This window comes from Siniperca chuatsi, linkage group LG13, assembly GCF_020085105.1.
Source record: "Siniperca chuatsi isolate FFG_IHB_CAS linkage group LG13, ASM2008510v1, whole genome shotgun sequence".
Lineage (NCBI taxonomy): Eukaryota > Metazoa > Chordata > Actinopteri > Centrarchiformes > Sinipercidae > Siniperca > Siniperca chuatsi.
Genome location: NC_058054.1, coordinates 512,622 through 532,393, shown reverse-complemented (window position 1 = coordinate 532,393; position 19,772 = coordinate 512,622). Strand labels below are relative to the sequence as shown.

Below are 19,772 nucleotides of genomic sequence, written 5' to 3'. Positions count from 1 at the left end.
CCTTCAGTATAAAAACACGTTCTGAAGTTTATCTGAAGTCAGTATGAAGAATGATTTGTAGTTTCCTTTTAGAGGATTTACATTTTAGATTCTTTTGTACTTGCACTGCACTACATTTCAGAGGGAAATATTGTACTTTATATTACATTACATTTATTTAAAAGCTGGAGTTACTGGTTACTTTGCAGATTAAGATTGTACATTAAAACATTTGATAAGCTTATAAAATTCACTGCATCAGCTGTCTTTTGTCAGTAAGAATGGCGCCCCCTGCAGGACAGGATGGCACACAGCAGAGTTTACTGGACTCTTCATCTGTGTCTCATTAATGCTGACATGACAAAAACAGACAAGGACTCCAGGTGACATCATCACAGGTGTAACCAGGTTTTATTTTCCAAACTGACTTCAGTTCACACTCGAGCTTCATACACACATAAATATGAACAACAGGAAACTTACTTCCAAACCAAAACATTATTTACATCAACACGTGACAACAAAGGAGATTTATATTAATGGTATCATGATTATAGTCTAAGTTTACAAAATATTGAATCATAACCTTTATATATAATTAGTGTGTGAACAGTTTAAGCTCCGCCTCTCATTGAATCAACATCAAACAACCAATCAGAGCGTTAGTTTAATAAAATATAATAATTTAAAGACTCAGGCTGGTTTATATAATCAATAAAGAAACAGTCTGACATTTTGGGAATCTATGGAGCCCCAGACGTACCAAAACATGACAATTTTAATATTCCACGTACAAGATTAAAAATATAGTTATTTTTATGGATCATATTTGCACAACTTACTAAATAAGATATGGATATAGATCTTGTCTGCACAAGAAAAAAAACTAATTTTGGGGGGATCTTGGAGGCTCTTTTCAATCATTATTATTGTAGAAAAGCTTTCAGTCGTAGTCGTCTGGACACTGTTTTCAGAATCAAGACGTTTCGGCTCCCATCCGGAAGTCATTCTCAATTGTGAAAATGGTCTGAGAACTCAGAAATTTAAGCTACTCTGTGTTGCTTAAGCCCCACCCTCAGGGAGGAGTCTACCTGAGTATCTGTTTATTAGCTAGTTTCACCTGAAACTGACCTAATTGTTTCCATGATGGCCCAGTAATCAGTAATCAGGCCTATTGTTTTCTGGCTGCACCTCCCTCATCACTGTTAAGTACCTGATTAGCATGTGATTGGCTTGACCACGGTGTTAATACACTGTGGTAAACTTTGGGCAGATTGAATCTCAGACCACCATTTCTGTTCAAAGAGGGGTTTTCTTTTTTCACAAAAATGGCTTCTTTGACTCCTCTTTCAAACCAACTCTTCTCTCTACTTCAGATGAAACTAGGCAGGTAAACAGCAGAAACTCAGGTAGACTCCTTCCTGAGGGCGGGGCTTAAGCTACACAGAGTAGCTTAAATTTCTGAGTTCTCAGACCATTTTCACAGTTGAGAATAACTTCTGGATGGGAGCCGAAACGTCTTGATTCTGAAAACAGTGTCCAGATGACTACGACTGAAACCTTTTCTACGATGGACCGCTCCTGGACGAATGAGGGACTACACCGTCTTATCATTATTATTGTATTTCTGTACTGGACGCACGGGAATGAAACATGAAATATTCATCTGAAACATCTGAAACTGAGAGGAGAGAATTTGACTAAATATCAGACTGTTGCTTCAACATCAAATCCACTAATTCAGTTTTGAATTTCTACTTTTGTTCTAGCAGTTTGTTGCAGTTTGTTGATTTAATGTGTTTGTAGTTTGTATTGATGCAGTGAGCTGATCCACCTGCAGCGACCCCTCAGGTTCGGGTCTCAGCTGATAAATGACTGTTTCAGAAGGATCATTAAAGCAGTGATGCGTTTCCTGTTTCCCATCAGCTTCATGTGTAGGTGTCTCCATATCTGCGGTGTCCGTCAGTGATCAGCTGAGTTTTCTCGCTGGCGTTCGTCGGCTGCTGAACGATCGGAGTTTCAACGTCTGCAGAGAAACAAACACAAACGCATTCATAGAAAACAAACAACACCTTTAAAGCCTTTATAGCCGAAACCTGTTGACGACCTGCGTCCACAGGCTGCACGTGTTTCTGAGCAGTCGGATGAGTGTTATTAAGGTTCAGGGATTCTGGTTTAAGTTTGGACTCTACTAATTAATGAGATTTTAATTTATTTCTTATTCAGTATTCAGATATTTAACAGGTTTACCAGATTTGAGACAAATTAATGGACTGGATTATATTAAGGGGATTTTGAGGGGTATTAACCAATGCCACGCACCACAGCAGTTATTGCTCGAGATAGTTTACAGGTACCCCTTAATCTGTACCTCAAAAGGATTTAGGATTAAGGTGCAAATTCAGGGGTTCACCCCAGATTTGGGGGGAATTATTGGATAAATCAATGGACTATATTGCGTTTTTTTCCTAATGGATTATCTACATGGTTTAAGGGTTTTTAAGTGGTAAAAACCCCTTCAAATTTACTATATAGCATTAAAGTCTGAATTCCTGAATTTTCATCTCCATTGAAAAATGAAGGCTCTTTAAATTAAGGGATGGTTTAATGCAATTTGGTCAATTTTAAAAGGTCTTTATTCCTTTAAAATCCCTTAAACTATAATACATTCAAATACCTTCATATATTACAAACCATTAAAATCCCATTTAAAATACTTTAAATACCTAATCCATGATGGTACATTGGGTCGATATTGTCTCAGAAATGACAGAAGATTACAGTAACATTTAATCAATAAATGATGTTTGTTGAACTTGAAGAAACAATGAGGAGGAAGAAAAATGACTTAAAAGAAGAATCAACAAATCAACTGTGTGACTGTCAAAATAAAAGCTCAGAACTTCCTGTGGCCTCACCTTTGTCTGGATCGTTGCGTATCTCCTCCTCCAGGTCGTCGGGGGAGACATAGTCTGGCTCCGCCCCCTCATCTGTGGGCGTCGGCTTGAGTTTCCCACAGCAACAGTTACAGCAGCAGCAGAGACAGCAGCAGCAGTAACATCCGGTCAGGAGCCCACAGACCACAAACAGACCCTGAGAGACAAACGAGATACATCAGGATCCAGTACACCACCCGTCACTGAGGAGAGCAGGACCACAAGTCAGACCCGGAAACCAAAGACAACCTGCCGCCTTGATGGTGTCTTTACGTTATTCTGCAGCATCCTAACATCCTGAACATGGTCTATAAAATGTCTCAGAATCCACCGTGACATCTTCAGATGTCTTGTTTAGTCCGACCAACAATCCAAAATACAAAGACATTCAGTTTACTGAGATAGAAAACAGAGAAAAACTGAAAATCTGACACATTTGAGAAGCTTCTCGGCAGTTTTCTTTAATAGATGATTTAAATGATTAAGTGATCATCAAAATAGTTGCAGGTATTGTTCTGTCAATCGACTAATCGATCAGTTGACTGTCATCATCATGTCACATTGGTTTTATACCACACACCCTGATCAATGACATGTCCACCAAAATAATGTTTTTATTTTCCTGCTTTATAGATTTAGAACAAAGCGTGAGATATAACGGGTCTGTTATAATAAATTGCATTGGGGGTTAAACATATGACAACAATAATGTATAAAAATATGAAATGTTCTGTAAAACATGGAAACAGATGAAGAGGAGTATATGTTGCTGTATGAAGGTCACAGCATTTAAAACACGATGAGCTCAGATCAGTGGATTTAGTTGTCAGAGCAAAATGTATCTGAAAATGTATCTGATTGAATATTTCACATCTAGTTCAACTTTGTTGCACGAATTTGCCCCGTTGACCAATAAGAAGCCACCCTGACAGAGCTGCCCTCTAAGTGGATGGAGAGCCAGAGAGTCCAAAAGCTATTAGCTGTGTGTCACCATCCAGTTTTATTGAAGCTCCTCTGTCAGAGTATAAACTGCTCCACAACAGACCTGGTTTACACACAGTTAGGAGACAGGAGAACATCATGCTGATACAATTGTGGGGGCTTAGCGTCCTGATAGCGACAAAACTAACGAGCTAACAAGTTTGCTAACTGAACGAACAGTACAAAGAAAAAAGAGAGAATCTCTGAGAGATATCAGCTGTCTGAAATCTTTACTATATACTTGTTGGGACCACAGGCACTCCACCATTGAATTCATTCATTTGTGGGACTTTAACTGAACAGCATTCCAGCTACTATTGGTCAGTCTGACCTGCGAACCGTGATGTCACCTGGTCAATAAAAATTGTTCTGTCTCTTTTTTCTCCGTTCTTTCCTCTGCTCTTCTACCCCTCTCTCCATGTGAGCTGTCTGGAGCGGACACACAGCACAACTGAACTCTCTCTTACAGCAGCAATGCGAGGGCCTGCGTAAGATTCCTGCAACAATAGTTAGCGCTGCCACACACAGCGTGCCAGCTAACTTTAAGAACTGACGGTCCAAATCACAGTCAGCCTGAATGAGTATCGCTCTTCCATCTTCAGTTACTTCAGTTTGGCTGACCTTTCAGCCGGATGTTGTGACGTCCTTGGAGGGCGAAGCAAGTCATGTGAAGCAAATTGGTTCATTCTTGTCACAAGACCTGCGGTGTGCTAGCTGCATTCGCAAAAGTTGAGATTTTTCCATCTCAGTGCGCCGCACTGTGCCATAAAAAAAACAGGCATGTCACAACGAATGTGCACTGCGACGGTGTCACTGTTGTCACGCGTCTCCATGTGAATTTGTGCGACAAGACGCGACATCTGAACGGCCCCTTATATGGTCCAATTAAATGCTTTCTGTTTGACCTGATCGTACTGACCCCATCTGACATTACAGCAACAACCTGCAAAAATCCTGTCAGACCTGGAACTTGAATCTGAATAAGACAGAGATCCGGAGTCTCAGGAAAAAGTCCAGATGTCACAGTTTTACTGAATACAGATCTACACTTATTTATGACAACAAACTGTTTAAACTGGGAAAGATGACAGAGACAAAGGAAGGAGTGTCTGCACACTGGAAGACTTTGTGTAGGTTTGATGAAGGAAAACCCTGAACAGATCAATCAGCAGTTACACATCATTTAAATGTTTCCTGTTTGGTCAGAGTCACATTCACACAGACAGTGTAAGCCCCGCCCACCTTGGCCCACCAGGTGGAGAGCATGAAGTATGTGTTGACGTTGTCCTCTCCGAATTGCTGGGCCACGTAGAGTCCCAGAGACCCATATGAGTCGTAGATGTTCCTCTTGGTGAGGTCGGACAGGACGGCGTGAGCGCTGTTCAGCTCCTTAAACTTCTCTGCCGCCTCCGGGTTATCCGGGTTCTTATCAGGATGGTACCGCAACGCCAGCTTCCTAACACCACACACACACTTCAGTGTTAACGCACACTGCTGCTTTATGTGGTTGACAGTTTATGTGATCAAACTACCGACTGGAGCGTCAGCTGACTGATCACCTGGTGCATTTGAGTGGGCGGGGCTGTGGTGGTCTTACCTGTAGGACTTCTTGATGTCGTCATGGCTGCAGCCTTTCTCCAGAGCCAGGACCTGATACAGAGACTCTCCAGAGGTGGACAAAGTTCGCTGCCTCCCGTCAGACATCCTGACACCATCACCTGTCGCAAGTGACACCTGGCTTACACTCAGACTGAACAAACAGTCCGTTCTGTCCACCAGGGGGGGATACAGCTACAGACTGAGAGACTAACCTGACTAACACAACACTGCGGGTGACAGCATGAATCAAAGAAAAACAACATTTTATAACATAAGGAGGCATGAAATCCACTTTTCATGATTCGTTGGTGCATTTAACAAAATGTCACATCAGAGTTGCCGTATTACCAGTTTCTAACCTGAAATCAGCGTTTACATCAACATCGAAGTCATAATTACAACTGGTAAATTATTACATTTATTTCATTTTGTCATTTTTTTATAATGACAGATTTAATATGTTATTTTATAATTAATTATTTATTTAAACAATAAACAAATGATTGGCTCATTATATTTTTGTATTAATTAATGTGATCATTTATTTCATAATTATATATTTAACATTGAACACTTTGGGGCTCGATACTCTCGAGTGACGTCATGAACCTTTGAAAGTCATAAACCAGCCGTTGTCACATGTGACATAAACACTGTGTGAAAAAGCTAAATAACAATATGCAGCATGTAACTGAGCAGCAGCGTATTAACATAAATGTAAAACTACACAGCAGACCTACTTGCCTACCTATCTACCTGCCTGCCTGCCTTCCACTGTAGCAGCATGGTTAGGAATGTGAACCTTTTATGGTAATTTTAAAATGGAAATTTCCAAACTGGAGGAAGAAACTTACACCAAACTACTGAACCACCAGTTGATCTGAACACAGTTACTCCCCATAAGACCCCATTCGATTCAAACCCACAGAACTTTTAACTTCTAGTGAAGATACAAAGATCACAAATCTGACAAATCTGAATTTTGAGGAAAGGAAACAGCAGACATGAAGAATATTTCCATCCACATTAAAACATGGAGGGTTTGAATATTTCACTTAGTGGAAACGTCAGCAACAAGTGTCTCCATCCTGTAAAAACCACGTGTCTGTTTGTCTGTATCCAACAGTAAAATCCTTAAAAACTTAATACAATACTTAAAGTTTTCACTGTCACCGAGTGTAAAACTGTTTTTGGTTCCTACAGAGTTACGTGTTTTTCCTTGGACAGAAATGAGATATATGATACCCTTGATGATGTCACACAGGTTGGAAAAATATATTTCTACCTGTAAAGAAAATAAAGGCTAAATGTGAGTGTTAAGGAGCAGCTTAGTGTTGCAGAGGGAGTTGGTACCTGCCTGTTGAAGCCTGTTGAAGCCTCAGAACGTCCTGACAAAGCGTCTACCTGCTGTCTACCTGTTCAGGTGTTTGTGGTCCAACTGTGGCAGAGAGGATCTCTGACAGACTCTATCAAACATTCAGCAGCCGCTCGGCTCAGGTGACCACGAGCCACCACGCCTGCTCAAGTTTCACTGAGACGCTCCGATGGACGCATTGTGAAAGGGAGGGGAGGTCGCCATGATGACCAGGTGAGTAAGGGATGGGTGTTGGTGTTCAGAGGTGTAAGTCAAGACAGGCAGACAGACAGACAGACAGGCAGAAAGATACTGTAGAGTCAGTAGAAGTAGGAGTAACACAACAGTCACAGTATAGCAGTTATAATCATGGCAGTAATAGTCGTAGTATTGTCGGTTCCAGCAGCATTAGCAGTAACAATAATAATACTAGCAGCATGTCTCAGGTAGAAAGTCAAAACAAACTAATAAAAATGAAAACATCAGATTAGAGATGTCAGTCATGTTTTCTCTTTATTTTAGTTCAATAATCACAAAATATTCTGTTTCATCTGCTTGTTTCATGTTGTTTGTATTTCACAGATTATGAGAAAATGATTCTGGCTGTGTGACATTCAGTCTTTCTGTCCTGGAATAAAGTGAAATAATAAAGTTTTCGCAGATCAAATCAGGAGCAGGAAGTAAATCAGAAAAATTAAGTTTGAAGAGTTGCAGGTCTGATTCCCAGCAGGATGTCACGTTGCTCCTCAAAACCCTGAACATAAAAACAAAGAGATGCTTTAAAGACGTTGAACTGATGGACGATGTTTTAGAGAACAAAGAAGGTGTGTTTGATTATAATGGAAGCTGAGAGTGGTCATTAAAGGGAAGGAAATACTCACAGCTGATTGGTCCAACAGTGACAGGTGTCTGATTGGGTGAGGCTGCGGCAGCGGACCGAGCTCGACGTCTGGAACAGTTCTTAAGAGGAAAACAGAAAGGAAGTAAACAAAGTTTATTATTTATTGATAAGGAATGTTTATTAACAGATAACACAAAGGTCTTCACAATAAAAGAAACAGACATTAAACACTGACACAATATAATAAAGACACAAAAAGACCCCTGGAGTTCCTTTCAGACCTCTGAAACGTTCTTGGGACCCCCTTAAATACCACTATAACCTTTTTTAAAGACCTGTAGGACCCCCTTAGGAACATCTAGAACCTCATTGAGGACCCTGAAACACATCTACTCTATAACCTCTTAACTTTCAAGGACCAGTTGGAACCTCTGAAGAACCTCTAGAACTGCTTACAGGACCTGTGGGACCACCTTACAAACCTCTAGAGCCTCTAGAACTTATTTAAGGACTCATGGGAACATCCTCGTGACATCTAGATCCTTGTTGAGGACCTCTTAGAGTCCCATAATTTTAAGAACTTGTGGGACCCCCTTAAGAATTTCTAGAACCTTTAGAACCCTTTTAAGAACCTGTGGGACCCACTATAGACAATCTAAAACCTCTACAACCTTTTTAAGAACCTGTAGGACCCCTTATGAACCTCTAGAACCTGAATAAGAACCCATGCAATCCACTTAAGAACCACTCAAGACACTCTAGAACCTTTTTTAAGAACACGTGGTATCCCTTTAAGAGCTTCTATGACTTCTTTAAGGACTCCTGGGAAACTCCTCATGACATCTAGAGCCTTGTCGAGGACCTATGAGAATCCCTTAAGAACCTCTAGAACCTGTATAAAAACCAATGCAACCAACCTAAGAACCTCTAGATCCTCTAGAACCTCTTAAAGAACCTGTGATAACTTATTAAGAACCACTAGAACGTCTTTAAGGACTCATGGAACCCTCTTAAGGATGTCTATAACTTATTTAAAGACCTGAGGGAACCCCTTAAGAACTCCTAAAACCTCTTTAGGAACTATGGAAGCCCCTTAAAAACCTCTAGAACCTGACCCTGGACCCTCCTTGAGGCACCTAAAACTTCTGCAAATCTTCCAGCACTATTCGGACAATTGTCCACTGACTGATCCATGTTTTGTAGTAGAGGAGAACAGGTGTTTTTGTGTGGAGAACAGGACCAGATGCAGGTCACTCACAGGGCTGCAGGGGGCGCTGTCCCGGTTACACAGGCTAATCCTGCAGTGCAGATAAATGTCCTCATAGGTCCCGTGGAACAGGAAGAGCAGCGCAGAGAAGCGAGCTCGCTGCGACAGGCCGCTTTCAATCACTTTCACATGACGACGGTCCACTGGACACCTGGAGGAGTGAGCCAATCACACAGCTGTTAATATTCTGTTCCAACATGTAGTCAGCAAGAACACACCTGCCTAGCGGATCTTTTATTGTGAAAATCTGCCCTCAGACTGACATGAAGGTTAATGACTTCCACCAGAATCTACAGCTGTGTGTAATATTCACTATGAAGAAAAGCAAACTGTAAGATGATACAAGTTAAGGTCAAATGTTTTCTTTAGAAGTCATGATGAAGTAAATGTAATAAATAATGCAGATGCCTTGCTGCCAGTAGAAGTTGTTCAGGTCAGCAGCATCCTGGTAGCCTGATGCTGAAGGTGCAGACCACTCGACACTTTTGTTTTGCATGTCGTACTCCTCTCTTTTCACATGTTTCCTGTCTCTCTACACTGACAAATTAAGGCACAATGCCAAAAAAATCCTTAAAAAAAAGAAATTGCTCAGGTCATGTGCTTCTACTGTAGAATAACTCTTAAACACATTCCGCCTTAACTTGTCTGGACTGCTTTAACTTGTTTTGGACTGTTTAACGTGTCTGGACTGTTGTAACTTGTTATAACTTGTCTGGACTGCTTTTAACTATCTGGACTGACTTGTCACCTGTTCTGGATCAGGAAGTATCTGACAGGATTGTCAGCGCTGGGGGAGTTAGTGACGTAGCAGTTTTCCAGCAGGAGCACGAAGCAGTTGTTGTCATAGTTCTCCATGGAGACACCGATGTGCAGGGCGGAGCCGAGCGGCAGGCTGACCGGGCCGGCGGGGAACGGCTCGCTGTAGTCTGGCCTCTTGTACAGAGTCATCGACGCTCTGGCGGGTTCACCTGAACGCACAACTCCGACGCTACGACTCCTGACGAGAGAGGTAATGGTCATATTTGTTCATAGAGTCATGTTACTGGTAAAAACCTGGAGAGAAGACGTACCATTAAACTGAAACAACTCAACACCCAACAAAGACTATGAAACTGAATCCCTTAATTTAAGTACCATTCTAACAAAGCCCACGGCAGTAAAGATATGGATTTAGAACAGTTTATTGCATGTTAGGAATGGAGGAGAGCCGAGATGATGTGGAAGGGATGGGTTAAGGGTCCGGTGGGAGGAATGAGGGATGGAGGGATGTGGGTCAAGGGAAAAAGGATGGGGGAAGGAGGGCCAAATAGCATCTCTTAATTTATACATTAAAGGGGACTTAAATTTTCAATTAAGGTGAAAATGAAGGGATAGATTTCATGCTATTTGGATAATTGTAAGGGTTTTTTACAACTTAAAAACCAACAAATCTATTAATGTAAGGCAAAGCAAGTTGATTTGTAAAGCACATTTCATAGACATTTAAAGTACTTTACCTAATTAATAAAAAACATGTGTGTAAAAACATTCAAATGCAAATTAAAGAATAGAAAGGGCAAGATGGTATGTAATGTATGTTTCCATTAATGTGTCCCAAATCTGGTAAACCTGTTAAATATCCAAATACTGAATAAGAATTTAATGAAAATATTTCTGAGTCCTAACAGAATACCTGAACCTTAATAACACCTTAAACTCATCATTCATGGATTTGTCAAATATTTCACATTCATGAGGAAATTAAGGGGAAAGTCATGAAAAACTAAACCCCTTCAAAACACCTTAATTTGAAAAGCCCTTAATGAACTCTACTTCATGTGTTCATTAAGGGCTTTTCAAATTAAGGTGTTTTGAAGGGGTTTAGTTTTTCAAATTAAAGGACAAATGAAGGATCTCTGGCTACAAACACACTGATTTAGTTTGAGATAAAAAGGGATTAAAGGGTTTTTAAGGGATTTGTTGTTTCATAGTGAGATAATTTATCCTGGACAAAGTCCTGCTTTGTGATTGGCTGACAGGTATCTGTTTACCTCGACCGTAGTTCAGGTCAACAGTTTAACCATTAAACTGCAGGTAACCAGCCACAGCACTGATGCTTCAGTTAACTGACTGGTTAAACACTTTAAAACATGCTTTGAAGGTGAACTCACGGCAGCTGGTATCGGATGGCGGCGTCGAGGCTGGTAATGTCATCCAGCGGGAAGACGCAGGAGAAAGGGATGCTCATCGGGATGGAGAGTGAGACGTTGGTCCGAGCAGAGGGGTACACAAACAAAATGTTGGAGTACGTAATGTGGGTGCCGTTTGTCTGCAACACACAGAGACAGATGGAAAAGACCAGATAATGGAATCAATGAAAACTACTTTTTGACACTTGTTTTGTTAAATAACAAGATAAAACAGCCTTGCTATTGGCCTCGTGAGGCTCTGACATGCAGTACTTCAGCTAAATGCTAACATTAGCATGCTAACATGCTCACAGTGACAATGTTAACATGCTGATGTTTACCATCATAGTTTAGCAATTTCGCATGCTAACATTTGCAATCACAAACACACAAAGTCCAGCTGAGGCTGATGGGAACTAATGACGTAATGACTGATGGGAACGTCATTAGTTCTGCAGGTATTTGGTCATAAACCAAAGTGTTGGACCCATTATAAGTTTGACCTGATGATGGCGCTAGATGGAAAGTCAGAGGATCACCAAAGTTATTACAATTCATCCTGGGGGGAACATGAACGATGAAGCACCTTTCATCACAGTCCAATAGATGTTGAGATATTTCAGTCTGAACCAAAGTGGAGGACCAACAAACTTAGCCATCTAGAGCCACGCTGCTAGCATCGCTAAAACATCTTTATGCTTTAAGACAGTGGTTCTCACCTTGGGGGGGCACAGAGGCGTGGATGACCAGGAGGAAAAATATGGAGTGGAACTAAGTTGAATGAATATGATTTATGTAGGGAAATTAAAAAACAAGAGTTTGCTGATGCTCTTGTGCTGACCTGAATCATTTCCTTTATTTCAATCAAATTTAACTTGGCTCCTTTTTTATTTGTTGCTCCCCCAATATTGTTAATGATTGATAATCATTCAATCCATTTACATGTGGTGGGGGGACATGAATGCAAAGATGCTAACAGACGCGAAAACGAGTCCGTGCAAGTTTCAACTGTCATCATCTGTCATCTATGAACCCAAACAGCGTTTCTGGTGTATCTGGGACTTCCACAACAGGTACAAGGCATCAATAATGGTTATTTCGGTAATGGTTGATGGCAGAAATACGTTGCTAAGGTATGTGGTATCTATGGAGGGAAGCCCCTCCTCCTTACCATAAGGAGTACTCCCATTGGTTGTTAAAGGCGAATATTCGTCTATTGCGAAATACTCCAAAAAACACTCCAGTGGCCGTATTCGCGTGAGTAACGCGAGGCGAACATTTGTTTTAAGTTTGGTCTGAACAAACCTGTTGTATTGTGTAATTTAAAAAAACAGCATGTTAAATTTGGTTTGGTGATCTCTGACCTCTAGAACACTCCAGGCAGATAAATTGAAAGATGCTCTATTAAGATAAAGTTAGCTGGTGAGATAGCCAAAGCTAGCTTTAGCTAGTATCTACTTTTTCAAACCTGTTCCCTGTTATTGAAAAATCTATTTTTATGATCTGCCATGTTGGTAACTCACATACAGACAGCAGCTAAACCCTATCATGATAGAGAAAAAAAGTAGACTTACGCTAGCAAAACTAGTCCTGCTAAAAGGCAACTAGCATAGTTTGGGAGAATAGTAGTCTCTGACGTAAGTGGAATTCCTGCAATTTGGTGTTAGCTACCTTAAAATCACATATTTAAATGTGTAAAAATTACCATGTTTCTTTTATGCAACCTAGATTGTCCAAACTTAGAGTGCAGTAATCTGATTTTGATCAGTCTTGTGTAAGGTCTGTGATGAGTAATTAGCCTAAAAAGGGATAAAATTAAAGTATGGCAACTTATCTGTTACACACTTTGGCTAACCAGCCTCAAAACATCAGACTCTTTTTTTCTCTACTTTACTTACTATTCCCTGCCTTTGCATGGCAGTACTAATCAATCTTTTTTTTATATTAACATTAAAACACTGGTAATGTGTTTCTGTGGGGAAGCCCAACTGTTGCCAGCACATAGAAAACCCACACAGGGGCCCTAAAGGGCAAAGCTGCTGTGGGCCCACATGGGCATGTTGCTGGAGCTGTTTTCATCAAACAATCTGTAAAAAGCCACTTTACATGAGCTGCTCAGCAGCAAACAGCAGACAGACGCAGTCAGAGAGCAGCTGCTGAACATAGTGGAGCATCTAGCAGCTAAAGAGCCAGATGTTTCCCTCAGCAGCTGCTGGAGACCAAACACAGAGCTGACAGAGAGAAGACCGGACTGACGTCCATCAGGAGACACCAACACGCCTCCTGATGAAGCATCATGTTGCTCTGTAACTGTTGGATGTGGAAATAAGCAGCTGTTTGCTAACATGTTAGCATCAACTACTTTATAAGCAGATAATATGTCAGATGTTGTGTTTTTAGCTCGATGTGCTGCCCCCAAGTGGACAAAGAAATAAGAGAATAATGCGAATTTAACCAAATTTAAAATATAAAGAAGAATAGGACCCTGAGAAACTCCATGAGTAATTAGTGGCACTGTGTGAATGTGGTGATCATGTTGCTCTGTATCTGCTGGATGTGGAATTAGGCAGCTGTTTGATTACATTAGCCACATGTTATAAGCTAACAATATATAAGGTCTGTGTGTACGTTAGTTTAATGCAGAGTTCCTCTGCCCCCTAGTGGTCAAAAGATATGAAATATCCAGATATGAACTGGGTCAGACATGGTAGACATGCTGGGACATCTAACCAAACTCACCTCCACCACGTTTCCACAGGTACCCTTCCTTCTCTCCACCAGGTACCACATCGCCTCCTGGTGGTCGACCTGCTGGTGGCAACCCGGGTCGATCATGTGAGCGCAGGAGGCGTTCAACCCTCGTTCTGACAGCAGCCTCTTCTGGACCGTCAGACGTAGGTGGTCCTGTCCACACTCCAGCTCTGGCTCCAGAAAACCACTGAGTTCACCTAAAACACAAGATAACACACATGAAACACAATACAGCAGGAACAAGGCTTGTTTAGTCGGGCAAGATAGTCTTAAAACATATAGGAAGGCCCTCCGTAATGCCAGAGCATCTTACTACTCATCATTAATAGAGGAAAATAAGAACAACCCCAGGTTTCTTTTCAGCACTGTAGCCAGGCTGACAGAGAGTCACAGCTGTATTGAGCCATGTATTCCTATAGCCCCCAGTAGTAACGACTTCATGAGCTTCTTTAGTGATAAAATTTTAACTATTAGAGAAAAAATTCATCACGTCCTGCCCTCAACCAGTACCGATTTATCTTCAAACACAGGAACCACTCAGGTAGACTCCTTCCTGAGGGCGGGGCTTAAGCAACACAGAGTAGCTTAAATTTCTAGTTCCTGTCCCATTTTTTCACAATTGAGAATGACTTCCGGATGGGAGCCAAAACGTCTTGATTCTGAAAACAGTGTCCAGATGACTACGACTGAAACCTTTTCTACAATACTATTATTATTATTATTATTATTATTATTTTATTAATGTTAATATTACCACTACCATTAAATCATTATTATTTTAAAATTCTATATGGAATTTGCATTGTGCTACTGTATGATCTCTTGCCTCCTGCTCAAATTCTGAGATATTACTGCAAAATCTTTACAAACTAAGTCAAAATTATGAGATAGTCTAGTTGGAAATTGGCTTTCATAGAAGTTCGACCCAAAATTATTTTTCAAAAACAGAAAACTGTAGGCAGAGAACCAGAACCAGAAGAGTCTACAGCCATGCTAGCAGCTCTGTGAGGCTGTACATCAACATGCTAACATGCTCACAATGACAATGCTTATATGCAGATTTTTAACAGGTATAATGTTTCCCATGTTCACCATCTTAGTTTAGTGTGTTAGCATGCTAACATAAGCTAATTAGCAGTTAACACAAAGTCCAGCTGAGGCTGATGGGAATGTTATTAATTCTGCAGGTATTTGGTCATAAACCAAAGTACTGGACACATTAAAATGTTGACCTGATGTTGGCGCTAGATGGAAAGTCAGAAGATCAAGTACAGACCACCATTAACAGCTATAGAGCTAACATGACTAAAAAACTGTAGTGACTGGTTTTTTAGAGAAGTTGGAGGTTTTCACAGCCTGGAAACCAAACAAATCTGCTGAGCTCATGTTTCATTCGCTCTGACAGATATGTCGGGCCCCCTCCCGTTCAGACAGATTTCCATCCGTCCTGGATCAGGTCGGGCCAATCACAACCGTTTATCTAATATGGGACAAGTTCTGACATTGTGACATCACCGGTCCAGATTTGAAAAGTCACACGTCTTGATGTTCTGATTGGTTGTAGCTCTGGCCCTGCCTCCAGTCTGCAGGTCCATCTAGCGCAACACACCAGGCTCACAAAACTTAAATCAAACTGATTTGTTGCTGTGATTGGTTGCAGGTCTATCCAATTGTGTCCAAAGGTATTTTGGTCTGCACGTGTTGATTACGCCCCTTGGTAATAGAAAAGTAAATGTCACTAACCTGAACAGATGACACCAGCATCTTCACCATGGCCGCAGTTATGAGTGCCAAACCCTTGATGGCTACATTCGGATAACGCAGACTCGCTACCCGTACAGGCAACATCATCCATCCAGATCTGTCCAGTGCCCTGTCCAAAGTTGGCGCCACTAGTTCCCGACTGGGCAAGGCCACATCCCAGCTGTCTGCAGACCACCTGGGCGTCGTTTATATCCCAGCCATCATCACACACTGTTCCCCACTGGCTGTTATAGAAGATCTCCACTCTACCAGAGCATGGTGTGTTACCATTTACCAGCCTCACCGGAGATTTAAGAGCTAAACATTAAAACAGAGCGATAGTGAACAGCTTGTCCCCACAGATACAGTTAACAAGACAGGAAACTACATTGTATTAATTGTATTAATAATATAAACATATTATTTTTGTTATTTTAAACAATCTGAATTTGTCCAAATGTATTTTTAATAGCATAAATTGAATGAAATAAATCTGTGATAAAGATATCCAGGCAAAATAGGATAATTAAAATACAATTTTCATCACAACAGATTATTGTTTATTGTGTTTTCTTTAAAGTCAATCAAAACCAAAAATCCAAGGCAAAAAATGATAGGAAAATAAACTTCCTGGTACTTTCTTTGGGGCCCATGAAATGTCAACAATAACATCTGAAACCTTGTTAAGGAAATATAACTCTCCTCTCCTTGTGTTTCTTTTTGTGTCCTCGGCCTCGACCCAAGCCAGGCCAGTAGCCGCTGCTTCAGACTCAGCTCCTGAACCATCGCGGCTTCCCCTGAACCGCTGAGAACAGCGCCGAGGTCACCACTCAGGAGAACTAAACCCATTTCCACTGAAATTACATGTATCCCAATAAAGAGTGACTTTGTCATTTAAACTTCTCCATTCGTGTTTCTGCATCTGTGGGTTCATAGATCCTACATTACGACATTTAGGACCTGTGGAACCGTCTTGAAGTAGCTCTCCTGAAGAAGCCAGTTCTAGAACTTTAGGACACTTGGAACCCCCCTGGAAAGAACCTCACCAACCTGAAGCCCCTAGACCTCATGTTTCCCTACAGTGGACGAGTGAAATTTGGATGTTTCATGGTCACTCACCCTGACGTTCACACCTCCAGTTGATCTTGTCGTTGCTCACACAGGTCTCACCTTCAGCACAGGTATTGCACACCATGGTGTTGACATCTGATGAGGAGCACAAAACAACAAAGTCCACTAGAGAATCAGATGGTGCCTGAGGTCTAAATTATCCTTAAGACAAGAACTTCTTGGGAACAAGTGAGGAATATAGGATCCTAATGTCAGTCTAATGTGAAAACAGGTCCTGAACCACTGATAAGCATCTTAATGTTTCCTTTGGATCAGGATGCTAGTATTTGGCTCAACCTTGACTCTACACAGTGAAACTCCATATATACTTGTTGCTTACCTGCGCAGTAAGCTAACCGACAAAGAGTCGGGCTTACGAACTTGTAGACATAGTGGTTTCCTGGGCAGGCTTTCACATGGATGGGATTGGACTGAAACTGGCAGCAGCCTCTTTCCCAGCTACCGCAAACCTCTGCCCGTATGATGGCCTCAGAATGTAGAGGGTGGGGGGTTCGCAACCACAGTGGAGCATCGGTCCCACACATGTGACTCTCAATGCACCTCTCTGGCATCTTAACACTGCTGTTACCGATGAACAGACGGTACCAGCCCTGCCAATCTGTACGGCTGTCACAGGCAACAGACTCTGGGTCCACCCTGAAGTCTGTGGCTCGCCAGGCGTCTTCTAATGGAGTGTAGTGCTGACACGGGTCGACGCAGCGAAATGTGCCGTTCACCTGGAGGCAGTCCTGACCGAAAGGGCACTGTGCGCCCCCGCAGACAAACGTCACTGAGCGGGGTTTGGTTTTGGTAGCAGTGTGCCATTGTGGATCAGGGGTCACCAAGCAGGTGAAGGAGCCTTGGGTGTTTTCACAGAGCTGGCCAGGACCACAGGGAGGACGGGGCAGCGAACACTCATCGATGTCCACGCAGCCCTGCAGCGGCGACCAGCGGTAGCCTTGGCCACAGCAGCCATCGTTGCAGGTGGTTTTGTTGTAGCAGGTGAAGCCATCTCCCACTGTACCGTCCTCACAGAGGCAGGACACGCCCACAGTCTCCACAGCGTTGTCCTGGATGGAGGTGTGGCATCGAGCCAGTCTGTGACAGGCCTCACAGCTGGTGGCTACAGACCCTGAGGACATGTAAGGTTTAAATACAAGAGATAAGATCATTCCTATATAGCTAACATGGTGGTGTTCTTCTAATGTAACTAACATTTGCTAACACTGGGATTTTTTTAAAGGATAAATCTCACATCAGATAATATAAATAGCTACAGTATATAATTAGCCTGCTGCTAACACTGGCACATGTCCAGAAATGTTGATTAAAGTGTGTTGTCCTTGTTAATAAATAAATTACATTTTAATTAATATTCTTTCTGGGGATATAAATCTTAGCTAACTAGCCGGAAACTTTAGCTAATACTTTAGTGTTCCCTGGGGTCATTTTCAGATAGCAAACTGAAACTTCAGCTAATACTCTTCCTGGTGAGATACATGTCAGGAAGCTAACTGGATACTTTAGCTAATACTGGAAATTTAAGGGATAAATCTAACACAACTAGCTGCTCTGATGAGCTAAAACTGTTCCTGTTTAGTCTGTAGTTTGAAACTTGCAGTTCTGCTTGTTTCTCCCAGTAGATCCCAGTATTTTGCTCACACAACCCTTCAAATAAGACAGCATCTGAATACAATGAAACCAGTGTCATTGCTACTGTGGACTCACCTGTGGACTCACCTGTGCTCTGAGCTGAACAGGCAGCCATGAGGAGCAGCAAAAGCAGACCGATGAACCGGTGGAACATTTTTAATCACCAAACTGTCACAGAGAGAAGCGATGAGTGATCACCTGTGGCCACAATAACTTAAAGATTTCCTTCACCCGGTTACCTCCACATCACAACCTAATTCTTTCATTTGCTCTGTATCATTTGTGGTGTTCAAGACATATTAAGAGACATCAAACAGCTGCTCTCAGTTTCTGTAACATACTGATATTTAGTAAGTCTTCCACATTTGCCATTCATTATCTTATTTTCCTAAATATGCTCTACTCTTGTTTTGCACATGTTGCAGCGCTGCTCTTGCCACCTGTTACCTGCTCATGATTATCAAACTATCTAAATATAAGTGTCCATTTCTTTATTCTTTATTTTTGTACAATCTAGTTTACACGGACAAAATTCATATTACAGATACCGTATATGTAATTCGTTCACATCACACTCCTTGTATAGAACCTACATTTAAAGACAGTACAGTAATATCTGAAACATTAATTCCACATAGCTTCATTTAAATTGTGACCAGTGATAAAAACAATGTTAACCAGACTGTTAGCTGCCATATGACACTGAAGGAACATCCAAGAGAAAAATAGATCCTGTATGTCGTAACGTTCTGCCTGATACAATAATGAAAACCATTTTGTTTCCCCAAAAACTAATTTTGCAACATAAGGTTTGCTAAAAAAGTAAATACTGATTTGTAAAGATACATTTGGAAATAAACTGAGATAGGCCTATCGTATTATTCTTATAATTAAAATGCATTTGTAAATATTTTATACTGTATGTAATTATACATATTATAGCGTCCAATTTAATGCAGATCTGATGGATTATAATAAACTGGAATCTGTGTTGAGCAAAGTGATGTTTAAAATCAGTTGTGCCAAGTTAAAACTAATTAAAATATCCATCAACAGACGTTACCTTTATCGTGGCCTTCAGTGCAGTTTCCTTTCTTTTCTTTCTTCAGGTTTACAGACTCCAGTCGGTCTCAGCTCCTCAGGGCTGATGATTCATTTCTGGGAAATGACTGATAGACCTGCTGAACTGCAGGTCTATCAGTCTATCAGGATTTTCTGATTGTAAATCCATAAATTAAAAGTACACACAGACAAATAATACTGCATGGGGAAGCATTTTCTCTCTTTTCATGTCGGGTTTTGGAGAAACTTCTTCAGCTTTCTGGGCTGTTGAAACTCAAAAGGACAATCTGTTGTTCTTTTTCAGTTCCCGAACAGCTGAGATTCTAGA

General features: G+C 41.3%; 2 protein-coding genes across 4 annotated transcripts; both read right to left on the bottom strand.

The window, feature by feature from the left end:
* Positions 1–1,546: 1,546 nt before the first annotated feature.
* Positions 1,547–7,248, bottom strand: dnajc5b (DnaJ (Hsp40) homolog, subfamily C, member 5 beta). The gene is made up of 5 exons (XM_044219672.1): positions 6,849–7,248; positions 5,494–5,614; positions 5,139–5,352; positions 2,898–3,072; positions 1,547–2,005 (listed from the first exon to the last, which is right to left on the bottom strand). The coding sequence occupies exons 2-5, from the start codon at positions 5,598–5,600 to the stop codon at positions 1,908–1,910; spliced, it is 594 nt and encodes a 197-aa protein (XP_044075607.1). The 5' UTR covers positions 5,601–5,614; positions 6,849–7,248; the 3' UTR covers positions 1,547–1,907.
* Positions 7,249–7,343: 95 nt separating this feature from the next.
* On the bottom strand, positions 7,344–19,638 carry LOC122886836 (uromodulin-like). Of its 3 annotated transcripts, none has more exons than XM_044219569.1 (11): positions 19,446–19,638; positions 18,470–18,550; positions 17,070–17,861; positions 16,739–16,825; positions 15,620–15,937; positions 13,865–14,073; positions 11,108–11,265; positions 9,706–9,954; positions 8,949–9,108; positions 7,731–7,809; positions 7,344–7,603 (listed from the first exon to the last, which is right to left on the bottom strand). In XM_044219569.1, exons 2-11 carry the CDS (start codon positions 18,534–18,536, stop codon positions 7,596–7,598), a joined length of 2,127 nt encoding a protein of 708 aa, XP_044075504.1. In that variant the 5' UTR covers positions 18,537–18,550; positions 19,446–19,638; the 3' UTR covers positions 7,344–7,595. The 3 variants fall into 3 exon arrangements, with proteins under 3 accessions (XP_044075504.1, XP_044075505.1, XP_044075503.1); XM_044219570.1 differs by having other exon boundaries at positions 13,865–14,061; positions 18,458–18,550; positions 19,446–19,590; XM_044219568.1 differs by having other exon boundaries at positions 18,458–18,550; positions 19,446–19,589.
* Between the last annotated feature and the right edge of the window lie 134 nt (positions 19,639–19,772).